Below are 16560 nucleotides of genomic sequence, written 5' to 3'. Positions count from 1 at the left end.
TGCTGGGGAGGGACTATTCATTAGGGACTGTAGTGATAGGACAAGGGGTAACGGGTTAAAACTTAAACAGGGGAAGTTTAGATTGAATATAAGGAAGTTCTTTACTGTTAGGGTGGTGAGGTACTGGAATGGGTTGCCCAGGGAAGTTGTGAGTGCTCCATCCCTGGCAGTATTCAAGGCCAGGTTGGACAGAGCCTTGGGTGACATGGTTTAGCGTGAGGTGTCCCTGTCCATGGCAGGAGGGTTGGAACTAGATGACCTAAAGGTCCTTTCCAACCGTAACTATTCTATGATTCTATATTCAAGACCATAAAATAAGTTAGCAGTTGAACTTAAAAGAGAATTTAGAGACAAATTAGGTTCTGGTGGACAACGAGTCACTTTATGCAATGAAGTCACAGCCTGCATCCTTAGTTATTTAGTTCACCCATAAAATTATCATTTGTCTGTATCTTCTATTGGCACTGGAGCACAAGGACTGCTAAAGCAGGTAATGATCAAAAGCAAAAAAAAAAGAACTTTCTGCTATCACTCCATCACCATAATTAAACCACCAATTAGAAGCATAAAATATCCCAGATGTGGCCTGCAATATCTCCAGCAGAAAACTACTTCAGAGAGAAGGACTGTAATTTTACCACTTCTGCCTTTCATTCTTCAGTTCAACTTTGTGAGAGTCTACAGTCACACTTCTGCCATTGCTACACTTACTACAGTGAATCGTCAAGATGGCCCTGCATCTGGAGAGCTTTACATCCCAAAAAAAGCAATTAGAACAACTCTTGTCAAGGGCATTGAAGGAGTCTAGACAGGGAGAAGCAGAGAGACTACATCTGTAGATTACTGAGAGACTAACAGTTTTCTTTGTAACAGATATGTTTCTGATGAACTTGAGGACAGGGCACCCAGAGTTTTCCAACCTGAAGTACACATCTTGACAATGAAGTCCTGGATTTCAGGAATTCTCATACATTTTGACTTGAACAGTTATCAGACAGTATTTGTTTAAGAGGACTGAAACATGCTTCCTCGCCGTACCCTGTTGTTTTCTGCAGAGTGAGACTGCTTTTCAAGAGGATGGAGGGAAGAGTGCACCTGTCAGAAGTGGTTCACAACCCACTCCAGTGTGGTGGGAGATTCACTGTTTGAATTTCCATGTGCTTAAAAATAACTGTTCTGAAATCTTACTTTCCTGCGGAGAGCACATCAGCCTTAACTTGCTATAAACAAATGATTCCAAAGAGTCTACACCTCAGCACTGACTGTGTTTTTCTTTTGGTCTAAATAAAGTTTGATGAGGAAGACAAGCTAAAATACACAGAGGCAGAGCATTTGATGAGTGGTGCATCCATGTATGCTAGCTGCTGTGTATTGCTCTTCCAAGCTGCTCTTTCTGCCATGCTCTTTGTGTAGAGCCTATGCAGTTGCTGCAATTTCTGGATTCTTACTCTACATGCATTCCTTGATTTCACTTTTCTCATCAGCTAATTTACAAAAATATGTCTTTGGATTTAAAGCAAAAGAACTGAAAATGAAATTAAAATGCTCAACAGATTTGTAAGGTATTTGCTGGCATGCATCAAAGTGTATCTAATACTATTATTCTAATGTTCTAAAGTCCATTTTTAGCCAAATATGCTTTATGAGGATTATGAAGGATTACACAGATCTTTCTGTCTATTACTTAGTATTTGTCTATGTATATATCCATAAACTTAGTGTTAACTAACTGCACAATTCAGATCTGTATCTAGGTTTTGTTTTAATTCACCCCTAAATTTCAGGATGCTCAGATTTAAAATATACATTCAGGTGCATACCTACTTGAAATATATAGCACATCACTGACCATTTCCCCTTGGATTATGGGGGCTTCATTCTGTTCACCATCCTTGTCTTCCAGCTCAGAGGGCTGGATACCCAGAGAACAATTAGTCTTTCTATTAAATACTGAGGCAAAGAGGCATTAAATGCCTCAGCCTTTTTCTCATCTTTTGTCATCATATTTCCCCTGCGTCCAATAAAGGATGGAGATTCTCCTTAGCCCTTCTTTTGTTTCTAATGTATTTATAGAAACATTTTTAATTGTCTTTTAAAGCAGTAGTGATATTAAGTTCTAGCTGGGCTTTGGCCCTTCTAATTTTCTCCCTGCATAACCTCATGACATCCCTGTAGTCCTCCTGAGCAAGTGTTTATTTGCTCCTACTTCCCCATTCTTTCAGCAGTGTCTTCACATCAGTGTTACTTAATTTCTATTCTTCTTCCAACCTTTCAGCCTCCCTTTGTCTTTAATTTCCATCTGGCTTCTTCCTTCCAAAATGCTGTGCTTCACAACCAGCCTGCCATTTGATACTATCATGTCCTTTTCTCTGACTATATATTTTCCTGTCCATATAAAAACACCATTTACAAATCAGTGTTTCCACAGAATTTAGTACACTGAGGCCCTGTTCCTGGCTGGCTTCTGTGGTATCGAAGTACTAATAGCTAATAACAGAACATAATTAGATCTGTCTTTACTGCAAAAGTAAGAAATTCTGACTAGATTAGGCAAATAAAGGATTTCTTTCTAGTGGCTAACTTTTTATATTTCTCAACCATTTTTTTCTGTGGTGAAAATGACCCAGAAAATTGTAAGGCTGAGCTCTGAATATTGAAATTACACTCATGAATCTTGTATCATTTTGGAATAATACTGTATGTGCACCAGTAGGTTGAGTTTCACACCCATCCTGAGAGCTCTGTCCAGAGACAGGATGCCAGCAGATGGCAGATTGATCATTGCACTGGGCAGTTCCCCTGTGGAAGTTCTTGAGTGATTTTTTTTTTTAATTATAGCTTTTTTCCTTACAGAAAAACACAATGAATAATAATACATTAAAAAAGAAAAGTCAGGGTGTTAATCTCCTCATTGGGTTTTTAGCAGCTGATGTAATACACACTTATGCTGGCTAATAATGAAAAACAATAAAAGAAAAGAGGTTATTTTGGCTTTTGGTTTATTTTTATTAAGATGCCAGGAAGTGGACAGGAAATTTTTCTGTCAATCTTCAATTAACTTAATGTCCTGGGTTCAGCAGTGGCAGTCGTTTTTTCTCCTTCTTGGTAGCTGGTGCAGCTCTGAGTTATGACTTTCAGCCTGGGAACAGTGCTGATAGCACCTATGTTTGTAGTTACTGCTCAAATGTTTACTCTGGCCAAGGACTTTCTAAGCCTCATGCTCTGCCAGGGAGGAGGGGAGGCCAGGAGGAAGCAGAGACAGGACACCTGACCCAGGCTAGCCAAAGAGGTATTTCATATGATAGCACATCATGCCCAGGAGGTAACCGAGAGTTACCCGGAAGAGAGTGTTCTCTGGGGGGTTGGTAGAGGTATTGGTCGGTGCTCGGTGGGGCAGGGTGGGGTGAGTTATTGGTCAACAGGTGGTGAGGTGTTGTATTCTCTTCGCTTGTTATTTCCTTTATCATTATTATTATTATTAGTGGTAGCAGTAGTGATTTGTCTTATACCTTAGGTAATGCCTATTTCTGTCTTCCAGGAAAAAAACACAAACAAAAAAACACCCCACAACAGAAATAAAAGAAAAAAATGTGTATCATTTTCATTACATATCTCTTAAATCTAGAGCAAAATATGTTCTCTAAGCTGAAAGACAGGTAGCAGATGTGACTGTTCTGACAGGTCCCTGGTTCAGTGAAGTGTGATTTTAGACGGGCACTGTATTTCTGCACGTAGTCTTTTTTCTTGAGACATGAGCTTCAGAGATGCAGTGTTGCCACCATCCACATCTCTGGCGCTCACTCACATCCCTGTATTGCACTGTACCAGCTGTGTTGCCATACCTATCCTCATTGTCTTGGGGTAAGCCAGAGGACTGAAATCAGTAACCAAGCAGGAGCTGTTCACAGTTGCCTCACCTGAGAAGACAGAAAATCTTGGCGTGCTCTCAGAAGCACGTTATGCCCAGTCTGAATGCATGTATACTTAACTGCACAATGAGGGAAGATATGCTCATCCCATCTACTTCCAGTCAGAATCTGAATACTTGTTACAAGGTTTGAATAAAGACTATCTGAATTTAGCCTATATTTAGTCATTATAATGACAGCTGCTGTATTCTGTAACTGTGTACTCTGCCTCTGGAGTGCTTTCCTTTCTATCTTTAGATGCTTGCAGCCTCTGTATGTACAGAGCAAGCCAAAAAAATGGGGTTTGCTCTGCTGTTTATTATAGAAACAGTCTCAGGTTGTTCATAAGTTCACTCACACAGGTAAGATAACAGTGCTACTTTTAGGGTTTTATGACACCTTGGAATGAATATTTAATTCCTGTAGTGTGTGGAAAGTTTTGCCAGATGAAAATTATTTATAAGAACTACCAACTTTTTAAGTAGACTTTGAGTGTGTATATGGTTTTCTCAGGTGAGCTGGAAGAGCTGATTCACCACTGAACCCAAATACTGAATGCTTGTGACCAGTGGATATGGTGACCCGGTACACATCCATTTTCTGGGGAATCACATTTGTACGTTTGTGGGAGCAGACTAGTAGCCAGGTTCTGCTCCAGATTACTATAGATGGGACATACAGGAATAATCAGTAGCTGAGTAGATAGGGCTTGTGGGGTGAGACGCTATGGTTTACATCTCTGACATGGCTCATGTTTATTTTCTTGTACCAAACATAATTACTCCTGCAGAACAGATGGCATAGACTAGCCAATGTGTGGTGTTTGGGATACCAGCATCATTCTGCCAGTGCCTCCCTTTCCTAAAACAGAACATGAAAAGATCTTGGCTTTAAAACACAATATTTTGCAAGAAAATACCTCCTGCCTTACCTAGTCACAAATGAATCATTGTTTTACTGGTTATCTACACACTGAAACCACGCCAACATTTTGGATTACAAGATGAGCAGTGGCATGTGTCCAGCTCCTCTGCTGAAATATTCTGTTAATATTGTGGGGGTAGTGAGTATTTTATACAAATTAATATCTTTCCCCCTTTACAGAGATCAAATTGTTCTTAAAATTCCTACAGTGTGTGTGGGCTGATCACTGCAATAGCTAAATGTGGCATTCTCAGGCGCTAATCTGTGCTGCTAATTAATGTAGATTTGGTGGAGCCCCACAGAGGTTGTGTCAGAGGCAGCAGAATTTCACAAGGACAACTCCTCTGGGAGGAATCCTTTCATCTTTCCAGCTATGCCGAGGGTTGCCAGGGGCAAGCTGTCCCTTGTGTGGCACAAGCTCCATGCTCACAGTTATACTGTTGAATGGAGAAAATTAAATGGAGCAAGAAAAAGGCTGTTAAGGAAATGCACTGGGTGAAAAGATTGTTGTGCCAACAGAAAAACCTTCCTCTCCTTCCCTCCCTGGTAAGACTTACCTCCAGTTACTCCACCTCCAAGGGAAGCATCACACAGGTCACTTCTAGAAGTTCTGCTTCAAAGAGAAAATCCCTGAAGTGAGCCATCAGCAAATTAGCAAAACAGCATTTGCCAGGGCAGTGGCAGAGGCCCCTAAGGACATTAAGCATCATCTCAACTGGACATGTGAATATTTCATGGTGCTGAACATGTAAAAAGGACTGCAGGTAATAGCAACAGAATTAAAAGCAAGTTATACAACACAAACAAAAAACTGACAGTGAACTTACTCTGAAAACTTTTTCCACCCTTGCAATACCCTTCCCAAAGATGGTTCCGAGTTGGTCTCCAATACCAGCCAGCAAGAAGCCAAAGAGTGGAATCCCGAAGATGGCATACAAGATGCAGAAAACCTTGCCTCCAACAGTGCTTGGGGCCATGTTCCCATATCCTGAGGAGAAAAAAAATTGCCAGGTTCTCAGAACTTGTATGTGGGGTTTTTTTGGAAAACTAATGGTTTTAGAAAAACTGCTGCTTCTGCAGGTATACCTTTGTTCCACATTTAATTCCTATTTACAGACTTCCATGGCATGATGGCATTTCCTAGGCCAGCTACCCACTGTGATTTAGTTCTTCTTGTAGCCTCAGTTACCCATGTTTTCTACAGATTCATGTCCCATTGAAAGTTGTTGTTTTCTTAACTGGTCTAGCTTGTCTTACTATGGCCCAAAAATCCCTCTGTGCTGACCTGATGCCTGAGCACTGCTGCTCTTCTTGGGCTGTGCCAACGAGTTCCCGATGGGGGTATGATTCACCTGATGAGGCTCATTTTCCATGGTTAGTCTGTCCCTCATCACACTGACTGGTTACCCAGACTGTATTCACACTACAGAAATGTGCCTTTGAACTCTTTTTTTGGTTCCCCCTGAGAAGGACTTGTGGAGGTTTGTTGACAAGAAGGTCAACATGTCCCAGGAACGTGTGCACTCACAGCCCAGAAAGCCAACCATGTGCTGGAATGCATCAAAAGAAGCATGACAAGCCGGTTGAGGGAGGTGATCCTGCCCCTCTCCTCTGGTGAGAGCCAACCTGGAGTACTGCATCCAGCTCTGGAGCCCCAGCATAAGAAGGACATGGATTTGTTGGAGCAAGTCAAGAGGAGGGGCACGAAGATGATCAGAGGTCTGGAGCACCTCTCCTGTAAGAGGCTGAGAGAACTGGGGGTGTTTGGCCTGGAAAAGAGAAGGCCCCAGGAGATGTTTGAGCAGCCTTCCAGTGCCCAAAGAGGACCTACAAGAAAGCTGGAGAGGGACCTTTTCAAGAGCATGTGGTGATAAGACAAGGGCGAATGGCTTCAAACTGAAAGAGGGTAAATTTAGATTAGACATTAGGAAAAAGGGTGGTGATGCATTGGCACAGGTTGCCCAGAGAAGCTGTGGCTGCCCCATTCCTGGCAGTGTTCAAGGCCAGGTTGGACAGGGCTTTGAGCAATCTGGTCTAATGGAAGGTGTCCATGCCCATGGCAGGGGGGTTGGAACAAGATGAACTTTAAGGTCCCTTCCAAATCAAACCATTCTGATTCTATAATTTCATAACACTTTTTAATCATTTTTAACAAGGAAGTTTTTAAGCCTTTCCTCTGAACATCCTGCTCCAGTTATATATGTAAATCAGTATTGATGTCACAATAAAGGTGCATATATGCCTTCCCTACACCCTCTGTTAGGGTAACCCGAGGTTGTTGAAAAGATGACAGGCTCTGACTAAGACATAATTATTCAGGTGCCTATCCTGAGTGAAAACTCTCATTTTGGCCCAAGTATGCTTAGGAACATCTGGTTTCAAGTCCCAGACCTGTAACTGCAGATACAATATTGGAAATATCTGACACTGGTAGAAAAGCAGCTCTCCACCTGTCATATGCAGTAAATATATGTAGACACCACAGTTTGTTCAGGCACCTCCCTTTCCTGCACTACCCATGTAAATTTAACCATCAAATCTACATAGAGAATTATGATTCCAGTAGCCATGGTATTTCTGTTAGAATGTTAGTGTTAGGGAGAGTAAACAGGAATTGTGGCAGTAAAATTTTCACCTTTTTATTTAAGATCAGCTACCTTTATGAAAATGTTACAGAGATTTGTATTCTGACTATACGTAATTATTTGAATATTAAAAATTATCACACAATCACAAATCACTGCTGAAATAAAGTGGAAACACAGAACACTGAGAGAGATGGAGATTTGCTTCATCTACAGCAATTTCTCATGGTTGTTGGGAACTAAGGCTGGGCTCCCAGGTCCTATATCCTATTAGGGTTGTGGCACTGGCATTGGACATATTTCTCTATCATGGGATAGTGAAAGCACTATGGTGACACAGAGCACTGCCTCCCCACAAACCCACCATTGTTTTTATGGCTGTATCTGTGATCCCATATTTCTCCTAAAAGTCCGAGATAATCCAGGCTCCACAGGCCAATGGACTGAAGTTGACCAGCTAGTTTGCCAAGTATCTGCCTAAGAGAAGCCCCAACAGGGCTTTTGTGGATAAAATAAAATAATTTTCAGTCCCAGGCACAACATATAGACTTTATGCAGCCTATAAAAACTTAATTCATGAAGAATTTAAAGAAAATATGGGCAAAAATCCTAGCTCTTCTCAATACGTTATTTCAATAGCAGATGCCAATGAATATGCCTACATAAACTATGCCTACATGGTGGCATTTATTTTAATGAGTAATTTAAAAGCTTGTCACTTGGATCTATTGAGTAAACAAATATTAAGGAAGGGTTTTCTTACATTTGATTCAGAAATGTTTTCTTTCTCACCATCCACTGTTTTCATGCTACCATTAAAAATGCATAGTAATGTAGCTTAGTATATAGAGGAACACAGGGAGGAGTATGCTCTATATAATCAACTCTTTCATCCTCACTTTAATAACAAAGAAAAGGCAGAGCCAAAGGCAGAGATTCCACTGTTTGAGATAATCACCACAGCAAGTCTTGTAACTGCCACAGGTTGGATTTGGTGGGGTTTTTTTTGTACTTATTACCTGCATAAAGATTTTGCAGAATTCAGTCAGATTCTCACACTTTACTGAAGGGCTATTTGATTGTCAGATTTTTCTATACAGTCACCAGTGTGTGCACTACAGCTGTAACATGGAGAAGCATTTTATCCACCATTTAAACCAGAAGAATACTCAAGGGAAATGCAAATAAAAAGCAAAATTTGCCAGTGGTTTCCAAATAATCAGATCTTTTGATCTGTAACCATGACAGCATTGAAATCAACCTTTCAATTGTATAACTACTGTATAATTATAATGAGATTAACTTTATCATCAATGTTATGAGTTTATAATTTTTTTCCTTCAGGCCATCTTCTGAAATCCCAGCTACTTGAACAATCTTCAAGTAGGGCACTGGCTCACTGAGGAAAGGATAAAAACCTTAGTGTATCTAAGGCCAGCATTCAGAGAGGCTAAATATATAGGACATAATATATAGTGGGGGCAGATGATAAGGTTCACTGCATAATGAATTTACTGAAATTAGTGGTTCAAGAAAAGGAAATGGATCAGTTCCATATACATTTTATCTAATACAGAGAAATGTTACCTTGCAGCTAAATTCATCAATAATATTCAAATTCAAATTCCCAACAACCATAGAATAGTCATTTCATTGGGTACTGGTTATTGATGTTTCTAGTGAAAATTAAGACCACCTGCATCTAGATCAAGAACAGATTATAAATCCTTAGCTACAACAATGCTACATGTTTTCAGTTCAGCATTGCTGTTTTACCCTAATTGTACGAACAATTTCTGATATTTCCCCTGAGGCTCAATACCTTTGATACATACTAGAGGCATGCCTCCTGAGAACTGAGAGAAATAGAGTTCAGCCACTTCATTTCTTTGTTATCTACCTTCCTCAAATTTAATTAATTATCCAGGTTTCAGTGTGACGACACATTTTAAAAGATAAACAGTAAACATACCTATAGTTGTGATGACTGTTCCAGCAAAGAAAAAGGCACTTCCAAGGTCCCAATGACTGCTGTTTTTAGAGGAATTTCCTATGGGACTGACTCCTGCATTATCAGCATCAATAGCATGCTGCAGAGAAAGAGACAACAAATCAGCCTTGTGCATGCCTTACCATATCCTATGCAAGCCAGTATAGGTTCAAGAGGGAAATGTCTAGGACCACGGGAACATTTTAGATTTATACTTTTTAATACCTGCTCAAATTACAGTAGCATCTTCTACACACAAGAGCTGAATATATGACTGAACTGTAAGCTATTAAGGTGGAACAAAGGTACAATGCATAGACAAATGACAGAAGATACAAAACTATTAAGAAGACTGACACCACAAAGAGATCCATATATTGTACTCAAAGTAATAATTGCCAGAGGAAAAATTCCCCTGTAGAACAGCTGATGTTAGAGGTAGCAAGAAGTGTGGTAAATAAAAATAATGCTTGTGAAGTCAACTGAAGCCAGTCAGCCAAGAATCTAATTCCCGGACAATTCATCATTGATTAAGTTATTTATATTTTACACTAACTAAAGAAAAAATAGCATTCCGTTTGAAATGAAAGAATAAGATAGCTGTGGAAACATCATGATGAAACTTGACATCAGCTAGGAATTCTCAGTTGCCACACTGGGCAAGATTGTATGTCTACAGACAGCATGGTACAGAGACTCCCAGCTAGTGCTTGAAAAATAAATAAACAGAACATAAGCTATACTGCTTCCTGGGCACTGTCCTGTGTCTCACACAGCACGGAATCAAACCAGGCAGACAGCCTGCTGAATGTTTGCTTGGGGAATTCTAAAAATGAACCATACTGTATCATGGAGAAATACGCGCTTGCTTTTCATTGCAGCTTCACAGTCCAAAGGAAAATACAGCTAAATCTGTATTAGCCATCACACATCAGCCTCCAAAGCACAGAAATAAATCTCTCATCACTAGCTGGCACATTCAGCTCAATTGCTCTAAGTTCATTTTTGAGATGCCCTTTGGTGCATATTGTCTAGTTACTTGTCGATCTCATGCAATCTACTGCCTGTCAGAGAGAAATTCAGACCTCACTCTGAAACAGGGGCTAAAAATGACTGCCTTTCAAAGTAAAACTCTTCTTCCCAAATGTTCCCCTCTGTTTCTATTAGTTTCCATTAAATGAATGCAAAAGGAACCAAGCTTCTCTCTGCCACTTACCATTTCCAGCTCTTAGCTTTTCTCCCTTTCTGTTCCAACCTCACTTCATGTTGCTGCTATACTGCCAGATCTTCAGTTTCTCTCTCACTCTGATATTTGCTCCTCCTCCTAAATATTGCCACCAGTCTTTAGCCTTGGTTATTTATGTGAACTTATTGCCAAGGCTCAACAGGAGAGGTAAAGTTCTGCTTTCACATCCTTTCTTTCTTTGACTTTTTTCAACACAGAATCCTCACCTATCAATGCAAGTTTCTGACTTTTCTCATTCCATTTCTATAACCAAAAACTTCTATAACAAAATCTTCTCTTTTGCCTCTGAATTGTGATCTACAAATTGTCAGTGATTTTGTATTTCACCTTTTTCTATACAGTTCATATACAAAATTAACCATTTTACTATTGCCCCACTTCCCATCTGTTCATCTCTATAATTTGTCTCCTGATATTCTCTTTAACCTCATATTCTTTTGTGATTTTAGCACTGATATTTAAATACATCCATTTGACACCTCTTCTACCCCTAGCTTTCATGATACACTTGTCTCCTCATTCACTTCTTCCATCTGATTGCTCATTTATCACATTTTTTCTTTTCTTCCCTTTCCATTTTGCACTTTTTCTTACTCATTTTTTGTCTGTATTTCCAATTGACTTCATTGTTATTCCTCTACCACATTTTTTTCCTTAGGCCAGTTTCAGCTAATCTGCTCCCCAATTTTTAGTTATTCATCACATTGCTCATCAAAAAGGGATCTCAATGGGAGAACAGGGGCCTGGGTAAGAACAAAGGCCAGGTATATCTAAAGAGATAAGTACAGGACAGCCTTTTTAAACATAAATGGTGTTACATGCCAGGCTAAGCTGATAGTGAAATTACAGTGTGAGCAAGCTACAGACCGGACTGTTTGCATTTCACATGGGCAGAAAGCCAGGGCTCCTCGGCACCTGACCATACTTGAAGAAACAGGGATATAGAGAAAGGAGGTGTTTAGCACCAAACTCTTTGAAAGGGCTTCTGTACCAGTTGCTGGCATACTGTGAGTGCTGTGAAAGCAGAGATCATTTGTTTGTTTACCCAGAAGAGTGTAAATCAGCATAGCAGACAGGTTGCCTGTTTAAATAGGCCATGACACACTGTCAGCTACCCAGCATGTTACTTTTGCCAAGGAATGCTGCCTGCCTTCCCTTTGAGTGCGTGAATGTCAGTGTGCTAATTACAACACTTTAATCACATTTGAGTTTACACAGTTTAGCAAGTCTGTTAGGGCCAAGCACTAATCCCTGAAGTTAAGGAGGGTCCAATTGCCTTAGGTAGCGTTGAGCTTCTCAGGCTCACTTTTCATCCAGTACAATTCATTTTTTCTTTAAAGCTTGACTGACATCATTCATCTATAAATATCCAACTATCCCAATGTTAGGTCGTAATACATAATGTTTTGCATACATCATGAAGGACAGAAAGGGAGCAGTAAGAGAGCAGCCCTACAGTTAGCAGCACTTAAATACGCAGTTTCAGGTCATGTGATGAGTAAAGGATGCCTTACTACAACCACCAAAAGTCCACCTACACAGAAGTATCCTGCTAGACGAGGATTGACGTAAAACTCCAACAGGACTATCAGTGGCAAGACTTTCCCAATTCGCACAGACCATGAAATTTTACAATGTTTTCCCATCCATGAAACTACAGGTAGGCTTTTTTTGCAGGACCTGAAGATCTGCATCCTCAGGTTGTCTTGGAGGAGAGAAAGCACTAGTTTCCAGAGTGCACTCTGATGGCAAGCCTTCCACATTTAAGACATTTTAAACTAGTAGTTTCAGGTATTCTTTTTAGCTGAAGTATCATCAAAAGTAACAGGTCATCAAAGCATACTTACTCCTTTCCTGTTTCCTTCTTCCTTCTCACGGGAATTACATGAACTGTGCACTTTCTTTAAATACTTCTTATGAATTCAAAAGGCATTCTTTTTTAACAAATAATTATTATTCTATGGTAACTTATATTTTGAAATGCCACCCATTCAAGGAAGGCAATAACCTCAAATAACTCAAAGGGCTGTAATTGTCTTTCTTGCTGTTCAAGTAATGTGTGTGTCCTAAAGCCGATAGGCAGATATGAGTGAGGGAAATGACAAAACTACCAAAGTAAATCAAGTACTCTGTATTGCTGAGTTTATATTATTATATGTTTTTTAAACATATATTTCTGATGACTCTTTTCAGTTTGGTTCCCCATCATTGTATATATGTGCATTTTACTCTTGGGCCCTTTGGTATCAGCACACTGTGGTCTCTCTGTAATAGTGTATCTGCATGGGACTGCAGGCAAAGCCCACATCAAAGCCCACATCAAAATATGTGGTGATACTAGAGTGACTGAATGTTGAATTCCCAAAAAGAGTACAATCTGGACTCCATCTTAATCTGGAATAGGCTTTATCAGTTCCACCTGTTCATATTCAGGCAGCAGTATTTAAAGACTATGAGGCATGGGCCTACCTTGGGCTGCCTAGTTCTTAACATTTAGGACTCAAAGTCTAAAGAAAACTACAGTGAATACTAACTTGTTCCATCACGTGTCAAGAAATCCCCACACAACATAAAATCAAAACAGTATCTCTTCTCTATGGATAAAATCAATAATATTCCCCTTATACCAAATAGAAACTACCAGGGTTTCATCACCTCAGTTCTTGCACCCACAACACCATACAAGTGGCAGACTCCAGCTCTCTGCAGCCCTACCCTGCCCAGCCACAGGCTCTCTTGAGCTGGGGTCTGATCCATGGGCTGATGTCCCTCCAGCCATCCAGCCTCAGCCTCACCTGGGGAGGTGCCTGATAGTCTGGGCTCAAGGATGCCCCTAGCTGCCCCCAGGCAGCCATCCTTCCTGGCTGGCACTAGTGGGGTCCCCAGCTGCCAGTTCCCTGTCCTCTGAGGTACAGGTAGTCCTCACTGTGCCAGGGTACTCACATATCATCCCTGGTGCATGAGTGAATACCAGACATCACTGATGCATTACGTATCTTAAGTGCTAATTAAGAACAGTTATATCAAGAAAATGCTTAGAGTCTATTAGAATCATAGAATAGTCAGGGTTGGAAAGGACCTTAAGATCATCTAGTTCCAATCCCCTTGCCATGGGCAGGGACACCTCACACTAAATCATGTTACCCAAGGCCTTGAACACCACCAGGGATAGAGCATTCACAACTTCCCTGGGCAGCCCATTCCAGTGCCTCACCACCCTCACAGTATAGAACTTATTCTTCAAATCTAATCTAAACTTCCCCTGTTTCAGTTTTAACCCATTACCCCTTGTCCTACCACTACAGTCCATAACGAAGAGTTCCTCCATAGCATCCTTATAGGCCCCGTAAACTAATGCAAGACAGTTTTCTTTTGCTATCTTCATATATCTATCTCAGATTTTAAAGGAAGTAAAATTTACTACCAGGAGTTGAGGTGTCAGTCAATTTGTTATATAAACCAGTTCTATCTGCACAATTTTCCCAATTGTATTAAATTCTACACCTTTTGTCTCTAAAATTAAATTCTGGAAGACTGAACCTCTGCTTTAAAGGCTGAATTGACTAATTCTGTTTTTTTTCTGGAAAGAAAGGCTTTTATATGGTTCACTTGTTTATGGTTCTTTAATTTTTCCAGTAAGATCCCAAGCATGAAAGCAGCAAATAATTTCCAAGGAATAGCATAATAATATACTTTTTGAGTGCTGAGCTATGAAAAAGATGTACCTTATGTGTAATCAGGAATAGGAATTTGATAAAAAAAGAAAAATCTTGTTGCCTTTTTTCTAGTTCCATTAATTCCTCTCCACAGATCATGCTAATCCACTAATGATTATCTCCCTTTACAATTCATTTCCAAGCAGATTCCTATCAAGCATACAAACAATTGTTTCAATTGCCTTTCATGCTCTGATGTTTCTCTATTACAATGAGTAGAATGCTTCTCATTAGCAAGCAGCTTTTAAAGACTAATTCTTTAATAACTTTTCTCCATACTCCCCACGTCTCTAATTATTGTCACCAGTGATTAAGGGATCCTCATAAATTCCCATTTATTCATTTTTCAACAACAGCACCTTTGAAAGACTGAGGCCAACAATTTTTGTTCAAGTATAATCAAAAGTAGTAAGCTTTGAAAGACCATCCCTTAAATACTGTGTATCCCATAAAAGTCTGTAGGTGACAATTGACCAGTGATTTACCTCCACCCATAACAATCTGATTGTCGTGCATGCACTGTGTCTGAGGGTAGACCTACGGCATGCAACAGGAGACATGCACAAAAATCTCAGTCCAAATAGCTTAGCTCACTGTAAACTTCTTAGATAAGTTCTGGAAGCAACGTAGCTACATGACAGCTGCAGACTTCTGCAGCATCCTAGGCTCAGTCTGCCTCCTATATAGCTGGAGTATCTCTGGACTGAAGTTACAAACTAGGGTAACTGCACCAACTTATACATGACCCAAGAGATATGAATTCTTTTTTTCATATCCTTTATGGGGAAATGAGGTAAAATAAAGATCAGGGACAGAAGGTAAGTAGGGACATGTAGCAGACAACGTCCAGAGGCACAGGCAAAAGTTTCAACAATCAGGTCTTTGTCATTGTTTTGCTTCACAGTTGAAACAGTTTTTTCCTGTCTCCAGTTACACGCAAGCCTTCCCCAGAGTTAATTCAAAACAATTTTTATTTTCCTCCTCCTTCTAGAGCTTTCTTCTAGCACATGAAAACCATCCCCGTTCTCTTCATTTTACAAGTTAACAACCAGAAAAGACAAGCTGGCTCATGAACCTGGCAGGCAGCTGAAAACTGAAACATCCTTACAAGGTATTCCCTTCCTTGCTTACCTTCAGGGCAAAAGTAGTCCAGAACACTAATCAAAAGTGCCTACCCAAAATATGAACTCTTACTAACATAATTAGCCAGTTAAGCCTGCATAGCTTATTTCCAGCTCTGTTTTTCCTTTTCAGTTACTGGCTAACCCAAATGAACTGCTGTAGTCATTAGTGGACATTGACAATATGACTTAGTTCCCAGGTGGGTGATTCTTTATTTTTTTTATATTATAATCACTCATACTCCTAAATTAAATCCTGAAGGAAAAGGAAGAAGAAAGCAGCTCTCCAATAACCTAAGTAACTTCTTACAGTGGCAAGCAACTCTCTCTTACATCATTGTGAAAACAGGGCTTATTATGAAAACAGGGCTCATTACAAAAGTTCTTACCCATACACAGTGCGCAGGCTACATAGAAACAGAATATGAATACCTTTATCAGGTTCATAAGAATTCGTCTGCCAAAACACATTGATGGTCTTCCTTCCTACCTCTCCTAATGATAACATCTGATCTTTCTGAAAGGTGTAACCTCCCCATTATACACTCTAAGTGTGCATTTTTACAAAGGTATGATAACTTTGACCCAGCTACTAATAAGCTTCTGCTATGACATGTAAGAACAATAACAAAACCAATAACAGAACACACAATTTTGCAATTTTATCATTCCAGTACTCACCATTGTCTTAAGTTGTAGATCACATAAGGTATTAAATAATGAACAAATGTCTTCAGAAGAAGAAATGTGCTCTAAAAATATACAGTTAAGAACACCCACTTCTGGTAGCTGTAGACAATATAGACTACACTGTGAAACACTATTGTTAAGACAAAAATTTCTGTCATTGTGTTAGTACTAAACAAACCTGAACTAAAACCCAAGAGATAAATACAAATTTAAAATACTTCATAAGGATTCACACTTCTTTTATCACTGTATCGTTTCTGAAGTCTATGAATGAACTTCACAGTATGGACTCAGCAATTCACATGTGTGCTACCAGTACTAATATTTGCAATGTGTTATTTGAGAATGAGTTGGAAAGGAAGCCTCATCTACAATAAACT

At 39.8% G+C, this 16560-nt stretch overlaps 1 protein-coding gene across 1 annotated transcript in view; it reads right to left on the bottom strand.

Annotated features, from left to right (window-relative positions):
• Positions 1-16560, bottom strand: part of KCNK10 (potassium two pore domain channel subfamily K member 10) — a 57362-nt gene that overhangs the window by 16263 nt on the left and 24539 nt on the right. The window contains exons 3-4 of the mRNA XM_034062267.1: positions 9390-9507; positions 5660-5820 (exon numbers count right to left, since the gene is read on the bottom strand). Coding sequence (XP_033918158.1) covers positions 5660-5820; positions 9390-9507 — 279 coding nt within the window. The remainder of the gene's footprint in view (positions 1-5659; positions 5821-9389; positions 9508-16560) is intronic.

Source organism: Melopsittacus undulatus, chromosome 4 (genome assembly GCF_012275295.1).
Source record: "Melopsittacus undulatus isolate bMelUnd1 chromosome 4, bMelUnd1.mat.Z, whole genome shotgun sequence".
Lineage (NCBI taxonomy): Eukaryota > Metazoa > Chordata > Aves > Psittaciformes > Psittaculidae > Melopsittacus > Melopsittacus undulatus.
The sequence above is the reverse complement of the archived record's forward strand: the minus strand, read 5'-3'. Positions and strand labels throughout refer to the sequence as shown.